Source organism: Calypte anna, chromosome 1 (genome assembly GCF_003957555.1).
Source record: "Calypte anna isolate BGI_N300 chromosome 1, bCalAnn1_v1.p, whole genome shotgun sequence".
Classification (NCBI taxonomy): domain Eukaryota; kingdom Metazoa; phylum Chordata; class Aves; order Apodiformes; family Trochilidae; genus Calypte; species Calypte anna.
Genome location: NC_044244.1, coordinates 126,044,116 through 126,067,170, shown reverse-complemented (window position 1 = coordinate 126,067,170; position 23,055 = coordinate 126,044,116). Strand labels below are relative to the sequence as shown.

Genomic DNA, 23,055 nt, shown 5'->3' with positions numbered 1-23,055 from the left:
CTTATTATGTGGTTGAAAGTGAATACCTGATATCCAATTTCAGGAAGGCTGGGATGTCCTAAGAGTATCAGAACTCTTGTGTATGGGCACAGAGCAGCATGCACATTCCTGGGTGGTGATGGCTGAAAATCCCAAAGATATTTAGGATTGCAAATGAAGATTGGCCAGATTAGAAGCATGTGGTTAGAGTTACCATCTGAAAATTCTGGGGACTCTTTTACAGCCTTTAAAATTTGCAAAGTCCTGAAAGAGAAAACTCAAGCAAGAAAACCTGAGTGTATGGAAGAATTTCATTACAAGCTTGCTGGGGATAAGAGTAAAAATATATCATAACAATTAATACTGCTGAAATTTAGTCAGCGTCAGCCAGAATCAGGGAACCAGAGTAGGTTTCCTTGCCCATCTCTCCCACAAAGTCCACTTGAGCAGAATGGACAAAGCTAATAGCAAGCATCCCTCTGGTCTGATGCAGAGTTCACACAGCATAGCTGTGTTGTCAGTAGACAAGCTAAACTTAGCTGAAAAGCTGGGTAAAAACTAATACTATTGCTTGTCCATCATTAATAAATTTCAGTTCAACTAACAAGGGGTTATTTTCCAGAAATGGATAAGTGCTTTTTTGCTGCCATCAGCTGTCTACTGGAGTATCAGTATTTGTTTTTTGCAAAAAACATCACCTTCTTAACAAGTTGCCTCATTGGCAATGAACCTCTGGCTCATACTCAACAACCACAGAAAAAAAAATTGCTCATTCTAACTTTATTCTGTGATTGAAAAATTGCAATTGCAAATTTATACTTAAATAAAAACTAAGCTATAGAGTAACTTCATGAATGAGAGTCCATCAAGAAATTCAGCTTCTGATATTCTCAGAAGGAAAGGTTCACTATGATAGCTGTTATTTTTAATGGAGATAAATCAACTAAAACTTTGACCAAATCAGCTTTTCCTATATTGCTTATTAATTGGATAATTTTAATTCAATTATATCCAAATTTAAATTATAATTTTAACATCCATAAGATGTTAAGCCTCCAGGCTTCTGGATTGTAGCTGCAACCAACAAGTAAGTGCAGAAGAGAACATCACTCTTTTGGTATTTATTGCTTTATTATGTCCTGCGGTTGGAAATCAGTCTTTCCCAAGGCATCACAGAACTTACTGCCATTTTTTTTTTGATTGTTTGGGATGAGAAATGCTTCTTTCTGTCACACTGTAAAACCTGGTGCTGGGTTCCACCAGATTTGGCAGCATCTCCCCAAGTCCCTTCTGCTGTTAAAATCCACACTGCCCCAGGGTTTCCAAGTCAGATTCACATGAGGCTTTGTGACATGTTTCTGATGGAAAATTCTTTGAACAATTCAATTCTTCTACACTGTGTGGCTTGCAAACAACAGAAGCCCCTCAGCACTCTGGGGCTGAAATAGCACTGACAAGTCCCCAACAACGAGTTTCCTAACACTGATAAGACAAAACCAGCCTCAGAAGCCATGTGCTTCAGTCTGTAACACCTCCCTTACATGAAAGAAGAAAACATTGTCATGGTACTGATTGAGTTAAAAAAAAAAAAAAAATTTCCTTCTTTCCCCTCCAGTTATTATTCATTTGTAATGGAAAAACACACCATTCACTAACCACGGTGATTACTTATGCAAACACTCAAAAAGCTGCCAGCATGGAACAAAGTTTTTTTTCTTCAGAAACTCTGTGGGAAGCTTCTCAACCTGCGATTTAACCTTGGGATTTGCAAAATTACTGAAAGCTGATTTAAATATCCCTGTTGAGAGAACTTGGCCCACTGGTGCTCTCTATTGCACTGGTGCTCTAAATTATAGCTGGACAGTTGATTAAAGATGAAGGTATTCAGAAATAACAGGATTTGAGGACCACAAAAATCCAGCCACAACAGCTGGTCCAGAATAGTCTAAACTTTGGCCACTACTCTTAAGTAATAAGTGTCCTGGTTAATGATCTTTGAATGTTAACAGCTGGAATTAGATGCACCACACACAAAGGCAAATCATGGATAAGAGGAAGCAAAGAGGGGATGTTGCAAAGAGAGTAAAATGATCAAAATAGAACTGACTACAAATCCCAAATCAGGCTGGAAGAATAAAAGGGCATTTTAATGGGTGGGAATTGTTTGTACTATATTATTCTCTTCACATAATAAGGAGGAAGTCTCTTTTTTCCCTTTTGCTGTTCTCTTATATATTGGATTGAAACACTTCCTTCTGGTCCTCTCTGCCAAATATCAGTATCAGAGGAAGTATCAGCTCACTATTGTTAGTATATATAAATTAGCTGAACTTCATCTAAGACCACTCTGTAGAACTATTGTGCCAAAAAAAAAAAAAAAAAGTCAGTATTCTCTTAATGAATTGCATGTCTATTTTACATAAACTCACACAGAATACAGCATTTCTTTGGAGAATGTAAAGAAGTAAAAAGGGGTAAACAAGCCAACACATGGAAAGCAGCTTCTGCAGGCATCTTAGCTCCATGGAGGCCAGACATAATCACTGTCATACTGAATATTACCTTATTCTGCACCATGTGTAGGACTATGACTATGACTGATTTTCTGGGTTAGCAACCAAACACTGGAATCAGAAAAGTGACTGTGTCCCTTTGGTCTTGTCCCCACCCTGCACTGGAGAAGAACAAATTGGACCTGGAAGTCTTCCTTTTCTAAGAAAGACTGAACTTCCAGGCTCCAGGACAACTAAGCAGGAGGGTAAACATGGACAATGATGTCTCTGCTGTGAAAGCTGTTTCAGCTGTGGTGTGAGTATTGAGGCCATGTGCTCTGCTGCCCAAAGCAGTCAGACTGCAGACTCCAGGGATGGTAGAGCCCAGCACCTCTGGCTGGCCAGACACAAGAGACTCCATGCATGGCACCAGAAAAAGTATGAGATGAAGAATCTCTTTCTACCCTCAAAAGTGAAAGACACAAAACATAATGAAGAGAAAGAGGAAAAAAATAAAAGAAGAGCAGATTCCAAATTCCTTCATTTTCTCCTTGGAGATGCTGTCCTCTTGCAGAGGGATGTGCGGTTTCCAAGACTCTCACACTGAGACAGAAATCAAATGCAATAATCCCCAAGTCAGTGGCTGAAAAGAGGGGCAACATGACTAGAATTTATCTCCAGGCTATTTTTTTTCCTCACCCCAAACAGATTCTGCAATCCTACTCAAAAGTGGAAACAGCTTTAGGATCAAAATCCCATTTGTGTTGAATTTGCGGTCACTAAAAATGTTTCCCAGCTCCATTGATTAAATTGCAGGATAAAGCCAGTCTGATCCTTCCAAGAAGCTCCAAGTTATGCCAGCATTTTCTCAGTGACTTTGCAAAACTTTACAGCAGCCAATTAACCTGACAAGATAGGCCAAAACCCAACATCATCATCCAGTAATGCTGCTAAAAAAAATCCCAGTAGATTTGTTAAGCAACTGCTACGACAATTTTTTGGGTATGATATGGGATAGGGACACCCAACTGCCTTCAGCAAATGTTGAAGGTATTACATATGAAATCCAGGATAACTGGAAAGCTTATTGTGAGTTGAAACAACATGGTAACAAATGATTTCAGCCTCTCTCTAAGACTGCCAGCGCTCTGTCATTTGGAAAACCTCTAAGAAGACACGAATATTTGGTTTTCTAAATCTCAGACAGCTTTGGGTTTGGAAAGCTACATAAACAAATGAATTACATGAAATCCGTGACTGACCTACAAATCCCACCCTGCCTGTTTCTCTTTTCACTTCCCCTCCGGCAGTTCAAAATCAGGAGACATTAGTCTGTTGCTAGAGTAGATTTATGTTGCTGGAACATTTACCTTGAGGCCAAATGTTAGCTCTAACAACTATTTTTTATTCCCATCCTAAAGACTGTTTACTGGCCAATGCTGAGCAACAGAAGGATACAGCATGCTCATTTAGTCTTCTTGTTTTAAACCTTAAGGTAGAAAGAATATAAAACCTAAAAATATAGTTTTTCTCCAAGTATATATATATTGTAGCGACCCTCAGCTACTCTGTACTCCCCGCTCTTAGTATTTTAAAATGTTCTTTCCACATCAAAGATGTTCTGTGGATTTTAATGTTGAACATATCACTAATCTCAGCATTCAATCTCTACAGTTTTCTTTTAGCAAATGATTTTTTTCTATTTTTCATCAAAAGCCTGGGATTTTCCTCTTTGTCCTTACCACCACATGCAATTGTACTCTGAATTACTTCTGCTGACACTACTGCCAGCTGCTGCTTCTGCAACTTTGTCAGCAACCCCTACACACTAAGGAATAGTAACAAAAAATATTAAAAAAATAGAAGATAATGTGAAGAACTTTGTTGGCTTCATTTTACCAGATGTCCCTAAGCTGAACAGTTAGATAACTCCTTTGGGAACATGCAATGTTAAATATTCAGGTATATCAAATTCTGACACCATGATACTGAGTATTCATATTGGAAACACAATCCCAGGAGTGTTTCTACATGCTAAGGAAGAGAAGCATAGCTGTTAAACTGAAGTATGGCTTAAGCTGCAATATTTCATATACGCTTAATTAAAATGGGCATGGTAAGGCTTATTAAGCATAAACATTTAAAGGTTCAGATTTGGCCCCAATTCAAATTTCTCTCTCCTGAAACTGAAATTTAACTTGGGGCCACTTTTAACATGAAGTACAAATAAAATCTGAGGAGACACTGCTCTTAGTTTTACAGCTTTGTAACCAAGAAAATTATTTTATAGTATACTTCATCCCAACTCTTGGCACTCCAGTGACTGCCTGTTTGCTCTTAACAGCTCAAGCAAAGATAATGTTGGTGTGCTCAGCACACATTCATCATGGAAGCTTTTACAGATGTTTGAGTTGTGTGTAGTATCTTCCTATGCCAGTCTGGATCCTGACAGCTCCAAGGGAATTCATCATGTGAGACACCAAGCTGCCCCGTGTCACCACTTTCCTCCAGATAAGGCTGCTTACATTGTGATCAAGCATCCACAAGCTCACTGTCAACATGCAGGAGGATGTTTTTGTAGAGGAGCAGGTGAGGAGGATGAGTCTGCTCATCTAGCTTGGGGTTGGGACCCTTCTTACTCTGATGGTGGCAAAGCTGTGGCTCCTGCAAGGCTCCCTTTGGTGGATTCTCTTCCCTCATTGATCTTGTCACCACAGACTGTGGTGGAGAATTTTTCTAATATAACCCATCCATTGTTTCTCCTCCTGCCCTCCCCTTGCCTTCCCAATAGGCTTTCCAGCATGGCTTGGATTAGCCTTATATTCTTGTGGTTTCTTGTTTCAGATTTTGGTCTGGCCATTTGTCATCCTGGTTCTGTTTCTCTTCTCTCTGTTCTTAGAATGACAGAAAACAGGATCACCTCTCTGAATAAGATTATAAATACTTCACTGATGAATTGCCAGTAAAGAGTCTCTGCCAAATTTATATACTAAAATTCCCCAAGCAGCAATTTAATTACATTATTTTGGATACAACACCATAACAGCTGCATTCATTTGATGAGGATTCATTACAGTATATGGTGAGCACAATGGCAAATTAACTCTGATGTGTTTTGGAATTTGGTCTTTATTTAGTTTAGAATAGCCTGTTATAGTGAGCATGACTCCCAAGCCCATTTGATCCTGCAGTCTGTGAGAAAGTGGGAGATCTCTGACAGGAGTTCTTACAAGTCAGATATATCTACACCTGCTGCAGCTCAGCTATTGAAGTCCTGCTGGTTTGTGGTTAAAAAGGAATTACAGACAGATCCATTCCACCGTATTTCAAGGAATATTCCAGGACTATTTTAAAAGTCATGTGTATAAATCAAAATAAATACATAAATAACAAATCCCTCAGCTTTGTCCATATTTTTCATGGCTGAACTTTCCTCAAAGAAGAAAATATATCCCTCCTAGAAATCCAGTAAGGGTTCTCAAGGAAATCTAAAACAAATTACTCCTGTGACTGCTTTCCAGCCCAAATTTTAAGCCAGATTCATGAAGTATTTGCTCATTTTTTTTGAACTGTCTGGATGACTTACACTAAGTTCTAAGCACATAGTAGGGGGTGACGTAAAGCTTAATTTTCTGGCTAAATTTGCAGTAGGGGGGTAAAAACTTCCAAAGACAAAGTTTGTTCTCCTGCTGCTATTCCAAACAAAAGCCACAGCTTCACATTAGAAGCTACATCAGGAGCTTTTGCCAGAATGCTAACATCTTGTGTGGGGCGTAACTTCTGTGAGGATTTTTTGTTCTGAAAAACGTCTTTGCATAGGTATAATTCTAGCACTTTTCTACCTCTGTAGTTTATTTTGCTTTGTTTTATACAGCTGGCAAAAATACTTCTTGACCACTTAATGACACAAGGAAAAAAGAAAATCTTTCTTTATTCAGCTTTTCCCAAATTCTGAGAGGCTGACTCAATGTCAAGAGTCACATCTGTTCATCTGAACAGCAGCCTGTGGTCATAAAGAGAGCAACCCTTAAAAGAACTGGACATAGAGAAATTGCTATATCCCCTTTTTATACACAGCTAAAGGCTAAAATTGGAATTGCTCCGCCTTGCTTAGGAAAGTATTTAAAGTGCATTCAATCACTTTACTCCCTATAAGATCTTAATCTTTACCTTGTGCCAGAACCAGAGAAGTCTGACCCATCACTGAGTTATTTCAACCTGCTAGACATTCAGGAAATTATTCACTTACTATGTGGGGTTGTTGTTTCACCAGCCTTGAGGACATCCAGGAAATTATTCACTTATATGTGGGGCTGTTGTTACACCAGCCTTGAGAGCTGGCATGGCTCAGGATGGGTGGGACTGGACAAGAATGGCAGAGATGCTTAGGAGGCAGGGAAATATCACTGTGGGTTGGGGCAGCAGAGGCAGGAATGGTGGACCCACAGAAGCCAGCCATTAAACTGATTTGGCTGGTGGGAAATTGTATTTTGGCCACCCATCTTGTGTATCTACTACCAGCACCTAGCACAGCAACCTTCCTAGAGCACACTCGTGCTTTTAGTGAAGGCACCTGGGAGTCTGAGGAGGGAGGAAATGGAGCAGACTCAGCAGTCCTGCTTTACCCATGCCTGCAGCACTGCATTGCCAGGGAATGCTGGCAGGAAAGGCAGGGAATCAGCTCACCAAAGGGGGACACGAGTGCTCGAGCTGCTTCAGCAGGCAGGAAGGAGAGAGAAGGAGAGCAACGTAAGAGGATGAACCATTTTTTGGCAGTAGCAGGCTTGTTAAATCAGTTTAGTGATACCATAATGTACCCTCCATGCTAATGGTATCAATAAGAAAAACCCAGAATAGTCAATAGTAAGTACTTAAAAAATAAGTAAATAATTACTAAGAATAATTTTAAAAATCCAGTAAGATTTGCTGAAGCAGTGTGGGATTCTGCTGGTAGGCCTAAGGCCAGAATTTGGTCTATACTGTAAACATAAAGCAAATGTAGTAACAGGGCTGAACTTTTAAGACTGGGCAGGAGGCCTTTTACTTGTATTACCAAATTCTTACTGCTTCACAGCACTACAAAACAGCTACATGAATTCTGACTCTCAAACAAGAATGCTGAAATGATGTCTATACTGCATAAAAGAGCAAAACCCCCTGAAGCTTCGAAATACTTTTCCTACTGGCATGCCCAGTTTAAAATGGCCTCGCGTTACTGGAGCACTTAGCTGCACTCCGGGGTTTCTGACAGACTTTCCCTATGACTTTTTCTGTAGAAATAATGACTCAGAGAGAGCAGCCCTGAGACAGGCAGCTTCCAAGATCGGATATTTGCCTGACCTCGCAGCCCTCCTCAGGAAGGAAACGAGTTCCTCCAAGGAAAACCCATGACAGGCGATTCAGTTCTGCAGGCTGGAGTCATTCACTCAGGCACTGCTGCCTTGACCTTCAGGGTGAAAAGGGGTTCTTATCATAAATAGTATACATTAGGAAAAAAAAATTTAAAAATTAAAACCCAGGTATCCTCTCCTTTACTTTTCCATTGCTTTCCTCCTTGGAGTGACAGTTTCGTTGCTAACTGTGGGCAGAGTCATTACAGAATAAGCCCTCACACATCTGAATTTGCAGCTTGTGACAATCATTCAAACATAACCCAACAATTTACTTTTATCCCTATACTGCAAACACTCAACTCTGCACACAATACTGGCAACAATAGACTAAAAAAGACTCCTAATTTATTCAAAATTATTTTCATACTGGAGACATTAAAATCTAAAGCCTTCTCTGACTTTAACAGTGCTGAAATTAAATATTATGAGATTTAAGAGCAGAACTCCAAATCAATTCTGTTTGCTTGTTTTATTTTTTTTTTTATTAAAGAGTAGTTTTAATTTATTTGACAGAAAAATTACATTCCTTTCAAGTAAGAATTTGCAAACTGTTTTAGGCAGAACAAGAACCTCTTTAGAATGGCTCAAAATTGAGATGTTTATATTTTTCAGGTGTTAACATGTTTAATTAGCTTTTCACTTTTCTATTTTTCTTTTTCTCTTTTATCCAGCCTCTTTTAACAAAAGACAAGATTCTAAATTAATTACCCTAAAGAGGTGGTATTGCTGAGAGTAATTCACTATATGTTCAGACAAAGGTTTTCAATTTGTGTAAGTACAGACAAAGCTGGAAGTAATCAAGTAAATTAAAGGGATGAAAACAGGTTGCTCTGACAATATTTTTACCCAAGAAGAACTACAGTAATTCATAACATCCTGCCTGCATAAGACTTTTTGCGTGCCAGAATTTCAGGAGAGCTGGAGCACATCTACCAAGTCTGAAAGGAAAGCTAATTCAGAAGAGCGAGAGACCAGATAAAAACCCCAAAAAGGCTTCATGCTGACCTCTCTATCTGCTGGATCTGAGTGAAAAGGTCACTTTTTTCTCAAGAGTGATCCTCAGAAATGCTGAAAAAAGGGTGAAAACATTATTGTACATCTAATATAAAGCCTTTTTCCCCCTAAACTGCAGCACAATTTTTTTAACTGAAGGTTGTAATCAATTGGAGGGAAGAGAAAATAGCCTGCCCATACTTAAGGCACATGAAATAAATTGTTGCAGCATCATATAACCTCACCCAAAGCTTTCATAACCTCACCAGGTATCTCAAGTGGGTCCTTTTGGTAAATGGGCACCTATCACCCCTCAGGGTGAAAAAGGGGCTCAATGCAGGAGCTCCCTCACACGGTGTAGTTTTCAGTGTACAGATGCATTCTAACCCTCAGTGCCAGCCTTCCTGCAGCAAGCACCAACTCTCAGCAAAAGCAAACACAGCTCACTCCAGCCAAGCTGAAGATCAATGACCCTGTGCAATGGGAAAGCCCCAGCACTGGAGTGACCCACTGCACCAGCAGCCCCCAGCATCTGCCTACATGGGGGAAGCAAGGAACCATAGGAAAGACCATACAGACACCAAGAGGACCGCAACTGTTGGAAAAATTCAGGGAATTTCTCTCCTGAGCATTTACATCCATTAATCTCCTGCGTATCTGCACACATCTTTTATATTTTTCAGAATATAGACAAATCAGGTACATTGGGAAAGGCATTGAAAACATCTATTTTTGGATTGACAAGTTCTATTTTTTAAAAAACTGATTATGTCAATCAAATAATATTTGCAATATTTTAGTCATTCAATTATTCCTCTGATGGAATTTCTTGCGTATATGTATTTAGAGCCTTTGAGCCACACATAAAACATTTTAAATACCTACTCAAATGAACCATCATCCATACACTGATCAGAATGTTTTCTTCTCTTTAGTATCTTATTATTAAGAATGAAATAGTTCAAATCCAGTTTGAATGAGTTATATGATTGAGCCATATGCTGCTGGCTCAGTCTGGACTAAAGTCTGCACACACTGTTATTAGCAATAGCCTAATGAGTCTGCTTAATGCCTCTACCATGAGACACGTATGTTGTGAACAGCTGCCTGCCCTTAATCTCTTTTTAAGTTTGACTGTACCATAGCAAATAACAAAACTTGGGAATAAAACCTCACACTTCCAAATTTCCAGTTAACTTCCAGAAGGAGAGAGATGAGTTTCAGTGGGATGGTTACTATAACGTGGGAACCTTGAGACACTGCCAGGCAGCCTTTGGGTAAAGTTCTGGTGTTCTGTTGGTAAGCACCCCATCCATATAAACAATACAGCAATGCAGGTTCTTCTCTTTTTCTTTGGCACAGAAGGTTTTTGTTCCTCTAGTAGTTCCTGAAGGATGATGTCTCGTCTTTTTTACCTTTAACTAATTTTACCTGTCAAGTTGACTTACATATGGAAATTCAGATTTCTCTGACATTCAAATGCATTACAAGCCTGAACTGACGTTATTTGCAGGTAGCAAGAAATCTCTGTATCAACAGCATGGGGAAAACAGGAGACTTTGGCAAGTGGTAATGGCAGCCACATATGTGCAAACAAACCTTAAAAGAGAAAAACTGGATTAGTTTGATCAGGGAAGCACTTATATCATTTGTTTTTTCTTCATCAGCTTCAAATGAGCAATGGCTTCCTCCAGCTCTAGTTCTTCGAGCATGCTAAATCTTTCAGCACTGCCTATTTGTGTTTATCTTCTGAAGCAAAACTGAAGTTAAATACCCTTAAAGCATGTAACTCAAAATGCTTGATTACAGGATTAGAGGAAACAATACAGAAAAAAATGCTGGGGTAGCTTATGATTTTAGGCATACCTCTGAACAATGAGTATATTGACAATCTCATCCTGATGTTAGCCCTGGAACACAAGAGCTTCATCCCCCTCTTTCCACTCAGTCTAACAACAGACTGCTGCTCCTGTCCTCATCTGTCCTGATATTAACAATGATGGTTTATCACCAACAACTGCTGAGCATACAGTAAGTTACAGTTTATGAAATGATTCGTGCGGTATGAGACTAGGAAGTAACGGCATCAAAAAGATATATATATACATATATATATATATAATTCCTTGTATTTTTCATCTTTCTGAGAAAGGACTATACATTTTATTACTATTTATTGTAATTTATGAGTTGTTGCATTTGCTACATGAAAGATCTTTTCTCATTCTACCAGGTTTTTAGTCACGTTTTATTTTGAATACCCTCTACAAAAAGAATGTGATAACAAAAACCTAATTTCATTAAGAATAAAATCTCAAACATTTATGAGATAGAGGAGAAACTCTTATATGATAAGATAGAGACATTCTCGTGTATTTTGGAGTCTCTCACATTTCAGTTTGTTTTTCAAATTTAAGGAGTGTAAATTTTCAGTCAGTAGAGAGTACTGTTATAATACTATGCTAACATCATCTTGGACATCAGAATTAATTTCTTATCAGACTGGCACATTAGACAGGATGTATAGACATCACTTTCAGTCTAGTGACAAGGGGGAGTTAGGCTATTGTATTTCAAACCAGAATAATTCTAAGAAATCAAACACTAATTTCTTTGCTGAGTAGTAGAACTAGCCCATATTAATTTAAAACTTTTTCTTATTTCATCTTATGCATTTACATGAAGCCAAGAGCTTGCCTGAATATTACTGTGACCATATAGAATTTCTATGTACCTGCCATGCTTGCTTTCATATTTTGTTCTAAGCATAGTTGAATGAGTATTTGTTGAAGCTGGGACTACATCTCACTTACTTGTACATGATCTTATATTACAGGACTTTTTTTTAAGTGACCCTTTGGGAATTACCATAGTAAAATTAAATAAAATAATTTCTATACTGTACAGATGCACCTGGTAGACATGTTAGAACAGTGGAGTACCATCTATTCCAAAGTCACAAATGCACATAGATTTCCTCTTTAAAAAAACCCTTACCTTCCATATAGATATGAAGTTGCATATTACTCCACTAAAATATTCTTGCCTTTTGAAATTGTCAGCACCTGGTTTCTGCAGCCAATGTTCTGTGGGCCACTAAGAGGCTATGGATGAGGGGTCTGTCATAGTTTAAAAGATCATTCTAAATACCACGACTAATTGATCAGATAAATTGTGAAAAGAAAAATCTAGCCATAGGCACTCCAGTTACATCTCTCATCTGTGCTGAATTTGATCCCTCTCATGCTGCATTATTTAATTAAAGGATTATACTGTTATTTTATGCTATTATGGCCAAAATACTGTAAGGAAGCTAAAATTGCAAACTGTCAAAAGAGTAGACAGATTTACATTTTGGCAAGGATATTTTAATTTCTCAAAAAAAAAAAAAAAAAAAAAAGCCAATGTTGTGAGAATGTAAAAAAGCATCCCCAAACAATCCCACACCAAACTCTGTTGCTTGCAAAGTAAAATTTATACAACTTGGAACACTCATTCAATGCAAACACACAACTAGGCCAAAAATTCTGGAAGTGCAATAGTGTCATACTGCAAAACAGCCCTGCAAGTGTTTCTCCTTCTGCAGTCACAAACTGGGAGATTGCATAGGGCCAACAGCCCATACAAAGGAGAAATTTGCAAAACAAGTGATGCTTCCACTTCAGCCTAGATAAATTAAAAAAAGAAAGGTGATCTTAAAAAGCAAGCCTTCTGGTACCATAAGGCACACTATCAAGAAATCCAATGATATAATCCAATAACTTACTAGCTAGTAACCTTCTTCTAAGCATTTTTACTGATGAAGACAATGCCCTTTCAGTTAAGCATTTATACTGCTAAAAGGTAAAACTTGCTTAAGTAAGCACTGACAGAAGGTCTAGGAACTCAGTATAGTCACACTATGGCAAAAATAATCTACTTTTCAGTTTCTTTTCTCCTCCTTTTTTCACTGACTTTAGAGAGCTGGAAAACCAGAGCAGGCTCTGTGTTTTTTGAGAGAGCACTTACTAAAGGAGACATGAAAGCTCTGAAGGGCAGGAACCCCCTTGCCCCATGTCCTCAGTGTGGGTGTTTGCTCCTGGGGGCAACAACATCCTTCCCAACGATAGAAAAGGTTTTCAGCATGGAGGGAGGGTGAAGGGATGCTGAAGGAAACAGGGGCTGGATGGCTGGGTTTGGGGAGAGGTGGATACAGATGGGAGAAAGAAGGAACACACAATTGTATCACTCCAATCAGGCTTTGAGTCCAAAGTGTGCTTTAAAAGCCCAACACACCTTTGTAGTTCATGACCTCCCAGAGGAGCTTCCCTCTCCATGGACTGTTCAGGCTTTCCAAATTAGGCATCTCATATGCATATGAGCCCATATGCATAGGGTCACAGTGCTGAGGATACATACAAGTACTATCATTTTTTGCTAGGAATCACACATTTTGCTGTAAAAAAAACAACAAAAAAACCCCAAAATCCCCAAAAAAACATAAGAGGGCCAAAGAAAATAATAATAGATGTACGCTTGTAAAGTGTGAAATGTAAAGTACTGAGATCATTGCTAGGTTTGTGTTATAAGTTCAGACAATATGAGGAAGAAAAAAAAGAAGAAAAAAAACCACTTATGAAAGCTGATCAACATAAAAAAAAGAAACAAAATATTGTAATCATGCTCCTATGATTGTATGTCATTACAGGGCAGAGTTAACCTAATTTGAATTTCTCTTCATGGAGTAATTTAACATATTAAATTAAAGTGTGGGAGAAAGCCAAATATTATTTGAGAGATATTTACATCCAGGTTTTGGGGTGGATTTTTTCCTGCTTGCAGCATACTAGCATCTACCTTCACCTTTGTCTGAAAATGTATATACTGTAACACTATTTTTTTTAGGTATTTGCTTTAAATAGGGTAAGGATATACACTAAGATAAATTCATAATATAATTACCTGATTTATAGACATCCATATTCAGACTCTTCCACACCTCTCAATGGCACCAAAGTGTGAGGTTTAGCCTGCTGTCCATGGTGTTATTAGCCCGTACTCTCTTGTTTTATCACTCCCCAGCCAAGCCCTAGAAGACTGAGCTTACTCATTCTATTTATAAGCTTTAAGAAAACATACTGCTATGCTAGAACCTGTAGATGTTCTGCCTTTGCAAGGCCATTTATCCCTAGCTTTTGCTGTTATTGGAACTATGTTTGCTACCCTGCTAGGCAGACACTACATTTCCTAAACAAAGGCACAACCTGTGTCCATCACCAAATGTTCTAAACAAGTCCATTACTTGCCCTTAAACTCAACTATTTGCTTCATTTTAATTTTTTTATCACTTTATTCTTTATTGTTTAAACACAACTTTTCATCTTGAGGAAAGATCTGTCATTCATTATAATCCACCTCCAGCCCATGAGAATTATATCTAAAAACACATAAGCAGTGAAGGGCCATTCAAGGGGTTATTATTCAGGAGGTCATTACAATAAGCAAATTCAGAGCTAGAACAAGGACTTAAAGTCAATTATCTGAATGGTTTGGACCAGAGCCATGGAAAAGTATGAAAATGCATTTTGCTTAATGAGTCGACTGAATTCTCTGGAAACCAATCATGAGAACAGAGTAATAATGCAGTACTGCTTTTAAAATTTTATTTAATTCTCTTGTTCTTCCTGAACAGATTATGTCTTCAACACCATCGTTTCCACTAAAAAAGGAAACAAATAGTAAAGTAATGTTTTTTAAAGACTTACTAACTTAAATTTGTGAAAGTAAGTTTTAAAAACTATGGCTTATATTATTTAAAGAATCACAGATAGATAGAATAAAACCAGGCACGTTGTACTTATAACTACTGTAAGGTTGTGAAGTCCTAATTCATTATCCACAGTCATAAACACAAGGAACTTCAAACTAGGCTAGAACAGTGTAAAATTAAAAAAAAAACCAAAAAACCCCAAAACTTACAAAAAGCAATCCTGCCTGGAAAAGGACTAATGATGTTATTACTGCATATAAAATTTCTATTATCCTTCTAAATTCCACCACAGAAATACCAAATGTAGGAAACACTTTCACTTGAGATAACACTAGACTAAAGAGAGAATGGTCTGAAGTCTGCCTTAATATACATACATTAGGGTAAAAAAAATAAGTGTTGCTGTAAAACCTTTGCAGTAAAATATTTCCTTCCTACATTAAACCTCTCCTATGAAACAACTTATTATTTCTGGATCTTTGCATAAACTGAAGCACAGCCAGCTAGTTAAATTTTTGCATAGATTTATGGGTTAAGTAATATCAGATAATATTCCACACTAATAGAGATTACCATCCATCACTTTAATTTAATAAAAAATGAGCAAGCTGAAGGATCTGTCAAGCTGTATCTAATCTAATAATAATATCAAGTTGCACCTAATGTAATAATAATCTAATAATAATGAAAGTCCACGAGTTCCACGTTTTGTCAGGTTGGTTAGAGTGTTCTAAGTGTATGCTGAACTTGCATAACTGGAACTGTAGATACATACTTTTACTGACCTACACACATATGAAACTTTATATAATTTAGTTAAATTGTAGGTATACGTGTACTTATTCAAACTTAAGATTCTCGCTATTAATGAACTTAAAGACTTCTAGAAATTACATGTATTTCATACAAACATTTGCAGTATTGCCTATATATACTAACACCAGTACTATAAATATGCACATAAAATGAATGAAAATTATATTGGCACATATTTATGTGTATGTGCATAACATGTTCAGAAACCACTATTTCTGGATTGTCAACCCAGCTGTTTATATGTAAACATATAAAGTGTAAGTGCTGGGTTCTTATCACAGTACACCAACTAATGATCAAGCTGCACCAACAAGATATTGCGAAATAAAAATGGTTGGAACTCATCAACACATATTTTGCCAGTGTCTCTGCGAAGATATTTAAATATTAAAAGTTTTAAAATACCTAATATACATATCAGGAAAGCAGATTTATTTTTCTGTTCTCTTTGAGGAAGCTGTGGACTTAACAAAGTCTTCTATCTTTACCCAAAGTAGGCTTATAGGAGTTGAGTGGAAAGAGTTTATGGCTGCTTCCCACCAAAAAAATATTTGTGACAAACTGAATTGACATACCACAGAAAACCAAATCCTGAATCCTGAAGCAACAGTGCAGAAAAGAGGTATGTATGGATTCTACCACTAAAACTACACAGAAACCACACAAACAAGCGGCTCCCTTTTGTCCTAGAAATTGCTTAGTGCCTTTCAGAGGGCTGCCTTGCCTTTATAGACATTCCCAATTCATGTCAGCACTAATAAAATTCAAACAAAAACATGGAGAACCACAGCTAACCTGCAGCAGTTAATTTCAACAAAAGATCTCTCTTGACTAAGCAGTACAAAAATTGTGCTAAAGTTTTTTTTTTTTGCAAGAACATACACATCAGCAGCCATACTCTCAGTAAAAATGAAGTAAAAAACCATTGGTTTCAATGGAGTTACACTGGGTTTACACCATTTAAAAGTATAGTTTACCATCTATCTTCCTCTTTTGTTACACCTCTTTATGCCTCTTCACTAGTACTATATGAGCGGTATCTTTGCATCCACACCTTGTCATTCTTTCTTCCCAGAAGAGTCTCTCTTGTTCACAATAAATTTTCTCATTTTCCCTATCACTTACTTGAGAATACACAAGTACATAAAGTACATAATAGTAGCAATTTTATGAATTTTCACTGAAAAAAGTGAATGTCTTTTAAAATTGTCTTTTCCTTTTCATTGCAACAAGACAAAGCAATGAATCAGTATCATAAGTAATTAGCCACAGATATTTTTTGAGATAATATGGTGGGCTAAGCATAAGAATTTACACTTTCTGTCTTTAAAGGTCTCATTGTTTATGCTACTAAAAAGTATTTTTAATTTATACCTCAGTTTTGACCACCACCTGATAAATTCAGTGTATCACCAGGCTATTTCGTGTTCTTTGTTTTGGTGAGCGTTTACCAGTTTTCCATTTTTAATATTCACCTCTCTATGGTCTACTTAAAAAAATGCCAACAAAAAAATCTATAAACACTAAACCAACTGTAAGTGTGCAGGTATATCACGGATTTGTGTCAGTATCCAAGACAGGACCCATCCTGGAAGAACACAACACCCTCTACCTCAGCACAAAATGAGAAAGAAAAGCATCTCAGAGTTGGAGGCACAGTTGCAAAGGAAAACACTTTTTCATTTTCAGACATCCACAACTGCTGTTACATTGGCTGTTAAACACACTTCAGCATAGACGCCTCCCTTGGACAAGTGTACAGGACTCCTAATTAAGGGGTTTCATTTTTGCCACAAAAGGAGCTAGATTGTAATGGCATCTTTTGTCCTTTGCTTAATGAAGGGTGAGCTATTGCTTAAATAATTAGTAACAGTGCTGGAAGAGAATGCAAGTAATTAACATAGGTTGACACCCAGAGCAAAACCAGTGGCTGTTGTTAGCATCAACAATGTGTTGATTTAAAAAGAAAAATCTCAAGGAAAAAAAAAGTGTCACTTTAAGCAGTTTTGCTTTTCTTCTTTAATGATACAATTAACCACTCATTTTTGAATGAATCCACTATACTATTGGCTACTGCACGCTCATTCTTCCATAATTTAAAAAAAAAGATTTAAGTAGCCTACCTATTGAACCCCATATGTCTTTTAAAAACCCACAGCAGAAATAAGGCAAGCAACAACCCATTTTTTCAGGTGGAGATTTTCTGATCCAGTTCAAAGTTGAATTTGCCAATGGTACATGCACATTATCTGTAATTTAATGAAGACCATCTGTAAGCTCCTACCTAAGATTTATGTCAGCATAGCCAGTGACTCAAGAGGTCATATTGCCATTTATGAAGGAGACTCACACATGAAAATGGACCTGAGATTGTTGCCTCTCAGCTACCACATGCTGATGTGAAAAGGGATCATTCTTTTACTCCTGAAGAGTAAGTGCCAATTTACAGACATGAAAATCTCATTCTTGGAGTTTGATGCAGAAAACAGCACAAATTTCTGAGATGAAAGAGGCAATGAGGAAAGAAAGACACAGTTTTCCTGTTGCCTTCTTGTGAACAGAAGGTGGACGCTGGATCTGGATGGGAACTACCTAGGCTTAGTGTTCCTGGGCTCAAAGAATAAACGTGTCATAATCACTGGCATAATTGGAGTTACTGATGCAATCGCTGGCATTAGCAAAGTAAAACAGGCTGCCTCATAGCAAAGAGGATAGTAACTGGAATTCACAGAGACTTATAATTGTCTGTGTAAACTACTTTTAGATGGTTTAGGTACAAAGAAAGTCCACACCAAAAAAAAAAAAAAAAAAAAAAAAAAAAAGTACAGATATTATAAACGATAGAAATTGCCATTACAAGGAAAGAGTTATTTGACCTTGGCCTATGCTAACCATTAAATTAGTACTTGAATCACTCTTCAGGAGGGCTGGCAGAAAGTATCCTATTAAGCTTCTGATAAGGTAGCTGAACTGAGTAACATCCAATGTATATGTGACTTGTCTGTCTGAGAAATCCTTTAAGAGTTTGCCTAGGCATTTTTGCATAGGAAAGTCATAGATTCGGCAAAAATATTTTATTTTTTCCCTCTCTGCAATGTTAAGTCAAAGATCTTGAGAGAAGATGCATACCTAAGTCTTCTTTCAAGAGCTGTCATATGTCTGTACATGAACACTGAGAAATCTTCACTATTTTTTAACATCTTCAAACATATACTTATCGAGTATTTAATGTTAAAGGTATTTCACGTTCAGTAGTGCATTCCTCCTCATAAAAAGTTTATAAGCAACATGCTATTAGCTTATAAATAGTAGCACCTGTTAAGGAAACTTACTGGTTTCTTGAAAAGTACTGCAAGTCTATGCACTCTCTATTCACATTTATAGCCCATGTCCCATTTTATCAGTGGCAAAAACCTTGCCTACAAAAAATACCAAATCAATTCAGAAAGCAAAAATAACAGCTGTTCCTTAGTAAAACCAAAAGTCTTTAAGAGATGAAAGGAAGCTATCAGGTCCAGGTAAAAAAAAAAACCAAAATCAAAAACAAACAAAAAATACCTTTAATTAATTAATACTATTACAGAATATGAACTATATGTTTGCACATGCAGAGACGCACAAAATCCACACATCATGTATATGCAGGTTTTACCTGCACTTGGATAAAGTTATCATAAACATGTGCAGTCACATATTTCTGTCTGAAGATATTTAAGAAAACCCTTCCAGTTACTTAAACCTATTAATTTTGATTCTTTTTCCGCCTCCAAAATTCCAAACACGAAAGCTGACAGATAAGCTTTGCCCTCCACATTTCTGGTTTCTCGGTTGCAGTCCGTCTTTAAAAATTCCCCCCCAGCCAGGTACAGGTACAAACATACCATCAGGAGGGAGAGGAGGGAGACAAGTATGGGATCCTTAACTCCTGCCTTTTCTCTGAAGCCATAGCTAAATCAGCATGAGAGGACAGCCAGAAGGGTTGGAGGCTGTGGCCTCACTGTTCAGTGTGAGTTTTGCCTCTGCTGGAAGCCTGGGGAGCCCCCAGGGAACCCTGTGACCTACCTGCCTGCCTGCTGCCACCCCATCCAGAGCATCCTGTGTGGGACCAGGGGCTGCCACAGCCACCCAGCTACCTGGCAGCGGATGTGCCAGAAGCTCATCCAACCCTAGGAATGCCGTAAGGAGCTCAGAAACAATTTTGGTTTTGTTTCCTGGACTGCATGACCTCCAAGTTCAGGCAGAAGGTAGGGCAGGAAGAGGGGAGCCAGCATTCGGTTTCCCTGTCTGGAGGGGCAGCAGCTGGCATCCCTGAAGCCAGCACGGGTAAATGCATCTCCTGTTAGCAGCAATGCAAAGGCTTATGACAATGAAAGCAACCAAATGAAAAGTAATCATGAGTAGAGCAAAGAATGCCTGACATTTCCATCAGCGCCTGTGTATGTGCAGTCAGCATTAAACCTTGCCAGCTGCCATCACCAATGCTGTAAGTAGGTAAGAAAATTCATCTAAACAGTAGTATATGCTGCTTATTCCTCATGATATCCACAGAGGAATCCAACTGAGGAACCTTTCCTTACGCAAAATCCCACACCTTTTCAACACAGATGAGCAAATGCACACATAGTTGTATACACGTATCTTGTCTGATTAGGGACTATGAATCTCCTTCTACCAGCACCTGCCCAAACGAGGAATTTTAGCATGCAACCAAAGGACACTTCCCTTCCCAACCACATACTAGAAAGGCTGAAAGGTAGCACCAACCTTTAGCTTGTCATAGCGTTCGCTTAAAGCTGCCACCTGATGGTCACGGTGTCGCCCGACCAGTTTGCACAAGGCACAGATTAACTGGTCGTCAGTCACACAGTACATGTTCACTTTCTCGTCCTCGTGCTCCAAGCACATTAATCCCCTGATATGAGAGTCTGGGATGGGCTCGATGAGCCGGTGGCCGGTGAACGGCTTCTTGTTGGGGTGAGTGGCTTTCAGGCACTCCTCACAGTACGACACCTCGCAGGTAACGCAGGTTTTCACTGCCTCCTGGGCAGGGTCCTGGTCGCAGAACTGGCAGAGGACCTTCTCGCAGGAGGACATGCTGTTGCTGTCGAACGCCCGCTCCCGGCGGGTCTCGCTGGGGGAATTGGGCCCGCTGACCGAGGCTTTCTGGAACCTGTCGATGATGTTCTGCAGGGTGACGTTGCGCTTCAGCCCGTCTAGACCCCGCTGGCTGAGGGTGATGACATAGCGGCAGGTCGGGCACTGGAAGGCGGTGATCGACTCCACCGGCTCGTTGGTGGCGCAGTGGGAGACCAGGATGCGGTGCGCGCAGTTGAAGCAGAGGCTGTGAGCGCAGGGCAGCAGCAGCGGGTCTTCAAACAGCTCCAGACAGATAGGGCAGGTCAGTTCCGACTCCAGTGTTTCCATCTTCAGGCAAAGCTTTCCTCTGGCGTCAGCGAAATCCAGGGAAGCCGGTCAGCTATCTGGAAACGCACAGAAAGTTCAATTAGGCAGGACAGGACAGAACACGAAGGGTCAGCTGTGGGGGGTTGTCAAGTTTCGCCGCTGCTCCTGGGGTATCGACACGACACGCCGGGCAGGTGGGCGAGCAATCTAAAAGTTTTGAACCTGCACATGCACACATCAAGGTATTTAAACATGGACTGCTTTATTTTGTTGTCTCGCCTCTGTTCACTTAAGTATGCAAAATACGCGCTCCTTAGTTTGTCTTTCCTTTTGTCTCTCATGCAGTCAAGGAAAACAGCAGATGCTTCTGTGCATTATTAAAAACGAAAATGATGGCCTTCAAACAACTTATTACAGCAAAACTATATCCCTCCTGCAGATGCTGCTTTTGGCTATCCATTAACCATCTACCATTAAAACTTTTTTTAAAAACCCTCACCTCTGTAAAGCATTGTGCAAGGATTAGTCCAGAGTATTATACCTGATAACCCTGACTCTCTCAATGTTATTAAAATTAACAGTTATTTTCACAGAGCAAAATTTTTGTTTGCTAACATAGCAATAGTACAGCATTTAGAGTATGTCTGTGTTTACCACTGTAACTCTATACCTGAAAGGAATGTTGTTTCTAAGAAAAAAGCTCTATATTACAAATAATATATATATCATACACTAATACATATCTATGTATTTCAAGAACATAAATAGATGTATATATATATATATACATGTATTCTTCATATACGCATATATGCCCATAAGCACAAACATATATCATATGCATATTTGCAGGGAGATAAATATAGCCACAGGATCACACAGTGACATAACTGAAATGCACAGAGACGGATGAAGCAAATGACAAACAATGGTTTAGCCCAAATTTTTTGGGTGATCCTAATTTTTGATGATCCTAATCATCAAGAGGAGCGTCAAGAGAATAAGATAGTGTAATGCCTTGTTTACTTCGGAGTTTGTACGTGTGTATGTGCCCACACTTCTGAGCGGGTGCTCTCTATTTTTAACGCTTTTGAACTACCCTTGCTTTAGTGGCCTTCTGAATCACCTGAAGCGGATCAGGAATCAGTGACTTTTAAACAGAGGGCATGAGATTTTCTGGAGACCACAGCAGCACACCCCCATCAGAGATAAACTAAAACTTTGTTCTGCTTCCATTCCTGCTCTCAGCGTTACAGAGAGAGGTTTTGAAAGAGTCGCCCTACGCAGCTCTCCCTGCCTAAGCTCCTGTCTAGGACTCGTCGCTGCTGCAAGCAGACAGGTCAGTGAAGCAGAAGCAAAAGCTATGCTTCACACTCACAGGGCTGTACCTCTTCACAGTACCGTCTATTTAATCTCTGTTGCTCATAACTGAGGATGGCTTCGGATGGCACAGCTGCATCGTCTTTACACTGTAAAGTCATTGTTCGATTGTGTGAACTCTTGCCTCCTCCTCTCACCAGGGAAAAGGAAGCATGGACAAGAAACACACATTCCCCTCCGCCCCCCACCCCCTCACTAAATCTTTGTTCATTAAGGGTGAGGAGAGCGAGGGGCTCATTAGCAGCCTTGGGAACCAAGCGTGCTTGAGCCTTCTGTACTCCATGACAATTAGTGTGGGGAGTGCAGTGGCAGTGACAGGAATGCTACCTATAACCCCAATATGAACCATGGCAGAAAGGAAAGTTCAGACTGCTCATCAGTATTTAATCCTGCTTGCTCTGTGGGAAGAGCAGAAAGGCATCTCTTCCAGATGTATGCTTAAAAATTAGGATAATTCACCTCTTTGCAGCAATGCATCCTTTCACTCTGCCAAGAAAACAGAGAATTTAAAAAACGCACTGACCCTCATCACAGGGTTTGCCTTCCTGTATATTCTATGATGCTGATCTTCAAATAAAGTTTGGTTTGCCAAAGACTAATTAATTTATAACTGCTCATTAGCTTCCATAATTGCAAGGTGCATCTGGTCAAAATGAAAAGCCTGGCAATTTGATATAAGTAGGAAGACAACTCCCCATGTCTCTCCTCAGCCTAGCCACACAGCATGGAAAAGATGAAAGTCTTTTCTACAAATGGAGAGAAGTTTGTCTTTCCTTCTCTTCACTCTTTGAATCCCACAAGTCCCAGATCAAAATCTCAATCATGTTGTTGGAATCCCTTCCACATCACA

The 23,055-nt window shown here is 39.0% G+C and overlaps 1 protein-coding gene across 1 annotated transcript in view; it reads right to left on the bottom strand.

The window, feature by feature from the left end:
- MID1 (midline 1) overlaps positions 1-23,055 on the bottom strand; it is a 147,346-nt gene that overhangs the window by 78,735 nt on the left and 45,556 nt on the right. Inside the window, exon 2 of the mRNA XM_030450956.1 lies at positions 20,187-20,902. Within this exon, the coding sequence (XP_030306816.1) occupies positions 20,187-20,846 (660 nt within the window). The 5' untranslated portion in view covers positions 20,847-20,902. The remainder of the gene's footprint in view (positions 1-20,186; positions 20,903-23,055) is intronic.